The sequence below is a fragment of the Vigna unguiculata genome, chromosome 4 (assembly GCF_004118075.2).
Source record: "Vigna unguiculata cultivar IT97K-499-35 chromosome 4, ASM411807v1, whole genome shotgun sequence".
Taxonomy (NCBI): Eukaryota; Viridiplantae; Streptophyta; class Magnoliopsida; order Fabales; family Fabaceae; genus Vigna; species Vigna unguiculata.
The window spans coordinates 35,539,853-35,548,457 of NC_040282.1; the positions used below are offsets into that span (position 1 = coordinate 35,539,853).

Consider the following 8,605-nt stretch of genomic DNA (forward strand, 5'->3'; position numbering starts at 1 on the left):
TTTGAAAGGTCTAATTGGCACAAAGTTTCAGCTACACCACCAGAGCATAAAAACGAAAAAGAATTTGTGAATTTATTATTTGATAGATCAAGAAATATTGAGCCTTGTAAAAATGGTGGAACATGACCTTCAAATTGATTTGATGCCAAACTAAGAGAATAATAATGATTTTCTATTGACAAATTTGGAATCATACCTTGTAAATTATTGCATGAAATATTAATACTCATCCAATTTGTCAATCCAAATTTGGTCCAAAACCATTTTGGAACAGTATCTGATATTCCACCATTTGAAATGTCAAGGTATTCAAATTTGTTTTGTTTCTCTAGCCATTTTGGAAAAAATGGGCCTAGCTTGCAAGACCTCAATCTAATATCATCCAATTGAAAAGGCGGAGCCCAATTTTGACTAACTTCTAAAGTTAGTGAGTTATCTGACAACATCAATGTCCTTAACTTTGTCATATTATTAAAATGAGAGTCAGTTAGCACACCTTTCAAAGAGTTTGACATCAAGGATAATACCTCAAGTTTTGTTGGAAATCGAAGATCTTCAGAAATTGTCCCATTTAATTTGTTACCATCAAGGTACAATACTTTTAATGATGGGAACATTGTTGCGAGGTTGCAAGGCAAAGTACCACTAATTTGATTCATGCCTAGATTTAAATGTTGCAATGATGGGGATAAGTGATGTATTATTGTTGAAAGGTTTTCACTCAGACTGTTATTGAATAGGTTCAATGAACGCAAAACACTATTATTGTGAAGTAATTTTGGAACTCCGTCCTTTATTTGATTTCCTGATAGATCCAACGCTTCTAACTTTGAAAATATAGAGAAATCAGGCAGTATTCCGTTGAATTTATTGTGATCGAGATATAGTTCTTGCAATGAGTATCTAGAGCATCCGGACAAATGATTAAATATCATTGTCAGATCTTCACTCAACTTATTGGAAGAAAAATCCAATAACTCCAAAGTACATGTGGTCCCAAATGATTTTGGAACACCACCTTCTAAAGAGTTAAAGCTAATTGACAACTGCTCCAAATGAGATGGTAATCTAGTGCCTTCAGGTATCTTCCCCCTCAATTGATTGCTAGAAAGATCCAACGTCTTTAAATTTGAAAATGCTGAAAGGTCAGGTACAGAACCTCTGATTTGATTGTGTGCCAAACTCAACATTTGTAGTGAGTATCTAACACAACCACTGGAGAAATAACGAAGAATTGATGAAAGGTCTTCGGTGATATTGTTTTCAAACATGTATAATGAACGTAGGGTGCATATATTCATGAATGATTTCAAATCCTCACCCTTGAACAAATTATCCGAAAGGTCAAGGCGCTCAAGCAAATTCATGGCCAAGTCAAAACGATATGTCATGACACCCTCCAAGAGGTTCGAGCTAAGGTCAAGCTCAACAAGGTTGGAAGTGGTGTTTGACAACCACCGGAATAGCATCGGTTTCATGAAGGAGTTTTCAGAAAGTCTAAGGACAGAAAGGGAAGAAGAAAAATTGAAGTTGGAAGGGTTGAATGAAAGGAGGAAATGATCGGAAAGGCCACATTCAATTAAACTGAGTTCTCTTAGTTTTGGTAGGTTGGCAATCGTTTGAAGCCGGCTAAGAGAAGTGTTAAAATTAGATATGGAAGCCAAGTAAAGATGGGTTAAAGAAGTAAGATTTGATAACCATTGATCACTAGTGACAATTTTGAGAGCAGAATGAGATCCTCCAAGATAGAGTGTATGCAAATTGGAAAGGTTTCCTAGTTGGGAAGGAATGTATCCTTCAAAAGAATTCCATCTGAGATAAAGATACTCCAACCGAAACAGATTTCCAAGTTGGAAAGGTATACTTCCATTTAAAATATTATCACTGAAATCAAGATACCGCAACCGAGAGAGATTTCCAAGTTCACGAGGGATTGAACCCTCCAAATAATAATTAGAAGCAAGATTTAAGTATTTTAAATGAGAAAGAGAGCCTAACTCACTTGGAATATTTCCTCTAAATCGAGATGAAGAGAGATCAAGATATCTCAAGTTGGTAAGGGAGCCAATAAACCCTGGAATATTAATGTCTGGAAAAGAATTGAGACTGAGGTTCAAATACTGTAATTGTCGCAACTCCGTTAATGACTTGTGGATCTCTCCGCTGATGTAACGCCGAGAGACTTCATCATAATAGCCTCCGTGAAGGTCGAGGCTTACAATATGGGCGGTGAGGTTGCTGCAGCGAATCCCTTCCCACCGACAGCAGTCGGGAGAGGTCCAAGAGGAGAGCATGCCGTAAGGATCAACAATGGCAGCCTTGAATTGGAGGAGTGCTTCCCTCTCCTTCGGAAGGCATCTCATATGGTGTTCTCCGTACGCAACCTGCAACACCACACACACCACAAACATCATCGCTTTCATATTCTTCATTATCACTTTCAAACAGAGTGAATATTAGAAGAGACTGATATATGGTTTCTGAATTTACCACTCCCAATATCCACATTTATACACACACCAACTCCTAAATTACATATTCTTCTCTCTCTCTCTCTCTCTCTGCTGCACTGCTTCCTTACTTTATTCTAAGTCACTTTGTTTTATTCATCATATCAACTCATTTTTGTGGTCCATAAATAATGTACTAAAACAACCCTTTTTTATTTACAATTATATATGACTCGTACAATAACTTAGTAAAAGGCAACAATTACAAAACATAAAACGCACACATTAAATGCCCTAAATGGTTTTATGTTTCAAATAATAAAAGAAACTAATGACATTTCGTTTCAACTTTATATTCATTAATGCATGCAAGATTTCAATAATTTCAGCATTATCAATTGACTTCCGAGAAGACTTGTGAATTTTCATTTTAAACCACAATATTATATGAAAAAAACAAACCATCAAACTCCTCCTTACAAATAATTAAAGAATTGGAATTTAATATTTGAAAAAAAAAATTAAGAAAGTGCTCTGAAATTGCAATTGTGTCCACAAATTGTACACTTTGCGATATCTTTATTTGTGGCTACCAAGATGGTTCCTAACCACATAGAAAGAGTCCAAATTATTACAATTTAATAGTTTTACATGAATAATAAATAATGTTATATATTCTTGTGTAGAGACAAAATATTGCATGAAAATATATACAATTAAAATTTGTATATTGTCTGTGATTTTTTTCACACAATTCATAAAATAGATATTAATTTTTCTTTCAGTTTTTTTTTTTTAAATTTGTAAGTCCCACTAAATATTAAGAAAATATTTTAATAGTGAAAGCTTTATGTGTCACCATTTCTATCTTGTTCCTATAATATTGTCATCTCATATTACTAGCTAGCAAATGAGTTTGTCGTAGTAAATTATAGTTTGGTGTAATTGGACAAAATGTAACAAATATTGCCAAATAAAAAAGGAAACTTCAATGAATCTAGTCATTATTGGAAAATTAGACATTGGTCTTTCATGTAAATAAAATGACAATGAAAACAAATAAAATTGAATCAAACTCTATTATTCCAACCAAACCAGGTTCAATTGTAAACTAAATAAGGTCAATATCAATTGTACTTCAATTAATCGAGTTGCACATAAAGAAATAAATGTAAATAAAGTTTCATCTTTCCAAACAGTAATCAAAACGCTCAATTACAATATAATTAATACATAATTTGATTCTAAAAGTACTGTAAAGTTAATCATGTATTATGATAAAGCATACCGAATACAATGAGAATATCAAGTATCACTAATTGAGTAATCTCTGGCTAAGTCACAATAAACATATTCATCACAATAAAGTTTAAATCATCAACAATTAAATATAATAAAAATAATTACAAATAATAAAAGATCATGCTTGTCAAAGTCTAAGTCAATGGAGGCATTCTTACGATAAGTGCCTCCACTTTTCCACCATTGTCACTTTCCTCATTATTAATGGTGAGAAATGTTTTGGGGCAATAATTTATTCTAATCAATTGACTTATCCGAAGACTTGTGAAAAGAAAGGTATCTAACACAACTTCGATTTTTTAGATTAAACAACAATTTTATATAACAAATAATCGATCAAATGTTTCCTTAAAAAATAGTGACAAAATTATAAGCCAATATTCGAAAGATAATAAAATTTAAAAAATACTCTGAAAATGCATTTCGCAAGGCAATTGTTTTTGAACAAGTTGTAATATTTGCAATGGCTTCTTTTATGAATAAAAGATGGTTAATTTTACCAGAAAGAGCTCAAATTAAAACACAGTGTAACAGTTTACATATGAGTAACAAAATAACCTTATTTATTTCTATGTAGAAATAATAAGTTGTATTAAATAAATACCATTAGAAAATTTTATATTTTATGTGATTTTTTATAAAAATTTGTGATTTTTTAATTATTTTTTATATAAATCTTTTAAGTTATACCAAAAAATATATATTTTAATGATAAAAATCCAGATAGGTAATAAGTTCGTTATAGTAAATTGTCTTAGTTACAAATTGTAAAGAAATATACACAAATAAAAAAGTAAACTTCCTTTTTTTCTGAAGACAACAAAATATAAATTAATTAATATTTAAGAAAACAACAACAAAAATTCTTTGTTACTTTTTCAAATATGAAAATTTGTAAAACTTAAATTTGTACTGTAACAATGATTTAAAAGTGATATTTTATGTTATATGAAGATATATCAGTTGGATCCTTTCTAGACATTTTCTATTTTATTTTCACCATTTTGTCTTGCATGCAAATTACTAATTAAACACGGGATGTATATTTTTAATTTTAATATTTTAACATTATATTTGAATTATTTTAGTTTATAAGCATTTCCCGTTCAAATCACAGTGTTTTTATTTTTTGTGGTCATCTAAATTTGAGGGTCATTATGCACTAATACTTTTCATTGTTTGTCATATCATACTTATGCGATGGGTTTACTTTACAATTTTCCAAGTCCTAACCGTAAATGTCACCCCAACTCCTAAATAATATTTAATTAGTTAAATAAATATGTTTATCTATTATAATTAAAACTGGTAAACAGCAAAATTCGGATAAAATTTATTGTGGATTAATGTTCTTTTTTTAAATCACAATATCTAGTCAATTTACATAAATTAATAACTTAATTTATGTGATGCATATATAAAATAAACTACAAATTACATGGCATCCACAATGAAATTACTATCAAATGAAATGTTATCAGTTTTATAGTATGAACACAAATTTGGTATTTGTAGAATAAATCAAATCGTGAGAAAAGTTTTAGGGCAATAATTTTATTCCAATCAATGGACTTATTGGAAGACTTGCGAAAAAAAAGGTAACTTACATGAACTATTTTTAGATTAAACGATAATTTTGTATAAAAAATAATCCATCAAATATTTTCTTAAAAAATAGTGACAAATATAAGTCAATATTTGAAAGGTAATAAAATTAAAAGGTTGAAGATCAAGACAAGTTGACCTGAGTTGAATTCGTAACGAGTTGATCCACGTTTAGGTCGAATGAAGTTGATCCACACGGAAGGTCGAACCGAGTCATTCCATAATCTAATAGAGTTGGGTCGACATGGGCCCATGTAAAATGAAGTCAGTTTGGCCATGTTTACCCAAATTAGTTTCGGCTAATACTAACGCGAGGTGCCTCAAACCCAAGCTGAGCAACATAAACCAAATAACCTAAGTCAATATGAGTCAGTTTGAGTTGAGTCGATTCAGTCTGACCCATGTCTAATATGAGTCGAGACATTACTTATTCTATATATACCGATAAATACAAATAGAGATCAAATTGAGTGTTTATGTTAGCTCATTAATTAACTTAAGCAAGAACAAATATGCCATTGGGAATTGCTTCCTTATTTTAGGAAATAAAGTAAAACACTAGCAAAAATGATAAAAAAGAGATATGTAATTATAAGGAAACAACTATTTAACAACTAACAACTAACTGTAATATTGCCATTTATTTCATATATAAATTAAATAATTAAATAAAAAGTAAATACAAATGGTTGTATAGAAGTATGTAAAGTGTGAAGGTATCAGAGACTTCTAAAACATGTGGTGTCATATTAGTATAGGTCAATTTGTCCACATCTCCATTTATTATTATTATTATTATTATTATTATTAATCTCCATTTATTATTATTATTATTATTATTATTATTATTATTATTATTATTATACCTCTTGCTAATCAACATTTCATTACAAATTCCGTCGGTCTTATTAATTGTTCAACCTTTTACCTTTTTATTGTCCAATTCTTATATGGCGCACTGTTGATTTGGATCCAAAGTTATAGTTTGAATTTCATTAACTAATTCTGAATTCTTCTTTTCACTGTAAGTTACATCATCAAGGTCGCATTGTCCATCTTTCATCAAAATGGTTTTCAGAAGATGAAAAGAACGTCCAATAATTCAATTATCGTTGCCATTGTGATTGGTCTTCGATATGCTGAGAACATCAAACTGTAGTTATTAAACAACTTCTTCTATTTTAAGATTCAAATCTCTAGTTATCCAATTCAAGATAAAGATATCTAGCTAAACATGAGTTGCATCATATTTTAGGAAAAGAAGAAAAGAGAGGTTGAAGGCCAAAACTCTGAAGATGCTTAACAAAGATAAAGAGAACCAAGAAATTAATTACTCTCAGACATCCAAATATGGAAGACAAGAAATAGACTAAGACTCAGGCAGGGTTTCTCATTGTTTCTCATTGGGGCGTTTTGATAAGGATTTAAGCCTATATGGTTGCAGCTTAAGATATTCCCAATCTCCCACATGATATTCCACCTTTATGAGATGCTTATTTTCTTGTAGCCTATTCTGGTCTCGAGTTTTAGATAAACTAACCTTCAACTCTTTAAGGATATCATCCTTTCTTATTGTAACTGATTGACACTATCCACTTTAGAAGGAATAGTAGTTCCCTTAATAAGGAGAAGAAGGTCTCCGACCATTAACAACTTTGAAAGGAGTCATAGTTGATGAAGCTTTATAATTGGTGTTAAACCAAGGTAGCCAATGGGGCCATCTTTTAGACTGTGTACCCATAATGCAACTAAGGTAATTAGTTTCAAGGCAATGGTTTACTATCTCTGTCTGGTCATCCGTTTGAGAATGGTAAGTGATACTAAATTTCATCTTTGTTCTTACTTGACGAAACCACTAGAAATTGCTCAAAAAAAGGTGATAGCCAGCGGTATGATACAATGGTAGAGGGAAACCATGAAGTTTGACCACCTCCTTAAGAAATAATTAAGCCACCTATGTTGTTGTGAAATAATTAAGCCACCTATGTTGTTGTGTAAGAATGAGCTAAGGGAAAGAAATGAGCATACTTCATTAATCTATCGACTACTACAAAAGTAATGTCTTTCCCCTAGGCATTTGGTAACCCCCAATGAAGTCCATGGAAATATCTGACCAGACTTGAGTAGGAATTGGTAGTGGCTGAAGTAAAAGGAGCCAAGGTTTCTGCCTTATTCCTTTGACATATCTCACATTGCATGACAAAGCTTTTAATGCCCTTTCTCATGCCTTCCCAAAACACCACGTGCTTGAAAGTTCCAAAGTATCCACTTCCTAACAGGAGATTCATGAAAATCCTTAACAATGAGAGGAATGCGTGAATACATTTTGGATTATACCAATTTGTCCTAATAAAACAAATGTTCTGACCGGGCCTGTTATATCCTGATTTTAACAAGTGAATAATGTGTGGCTGATCGACTGATGGACGCATATAAAGCACTGCCCGAATCTTAAGACTGACCGACCGATCGACCTGATGATATGGTCAAATGATTATCCTTTATTATGTTAAGGTGCTGTTCGTACGAGGCCGATCGACCGATGTTCCATTGCGGATCAGAATGTCACTTGTTTGTGTTACCGTTTGACCGATGGCCCTGAACATGGTTTGATTGTGAGACCGGTCGACCGATTGTTTCTGACGACGCAATGACTTATTTGTATATGCCGATTGTCCGATGGTCCTATGCAGTTCATTCGTTAGACCGTTCGACCGATGGTTTCTTACGATGCGATTTATAATATATACACCAACTGGCTGATGGTCTTATATAGTTCATTCGTCTGACCGTTCGACCGATAGTTATGTTTTATACGCGAGCTTTCCTAGTCTCATCCGATGGACCTGAGAATTGACCTTGACCGATAGACCGATGGGACATACAGTACACAGGACAATTTAGAACTAACTTAATAACAATATTTCCCATTTTTTTGTCTGTTACAAAAAGAAATAACACTTATCCAAAATGTACATTCAATAATCAGAAAAGGAAAATAGAAAAAGCATTCAAAGCATAAAATGAAAAGAAAAAAAAAGTTCCACCTTTGCGGCATATCTGACTTGTTTACACTTTTCTAGCCTGGTTTCAATTATGAAATTGGAAACATGTTTCAAGAGTTAAAAACAGAAGAAATTGGTAAAGCCATAAATAAAAAGAAGTAACAAAAGAAGACGATGGTACGTCAATATCATGCAAACAAACAACAACTATTTCCAACACCATAACCATAAAATAAGAATTCA

At 32.0% G+C, this 8,605-nt stretch overlaps 1 protein-coding gene across 2 annotated transcripts in view; it reads right to left on the reverse strand.

Annotated features, from left to right (window-relative positions):
• Window positions 1–2,596, reverse strand: part of LOC114181086 (receptor-like protein EIX2) — a 5,531-nt gene extending 2,935 nt beyond the window's left edge. The window contains exons 1-2 of one of the 2 annotated variants that reach the window (XM_028067426.1): window positions 2,491–2,596; window positions 2,003–2,384 (exon numbers count right to left, since the gene is read on the reverse strand). In XM_028067426.1, coding sequence (XP_027923227.1) covers window positions 2,003–2,384; window positions 2,491–2,508 — 400 coding nt within the window. In that variant the 5' untranslated portion in view covers window positions 2,509–2,596. The other variant, XM_028067425.1, reaches the window with a different exon arrangement.
• Between the last annotated feature and the right edge of the window lie 6,009 nt (window positions 2,597–8,605).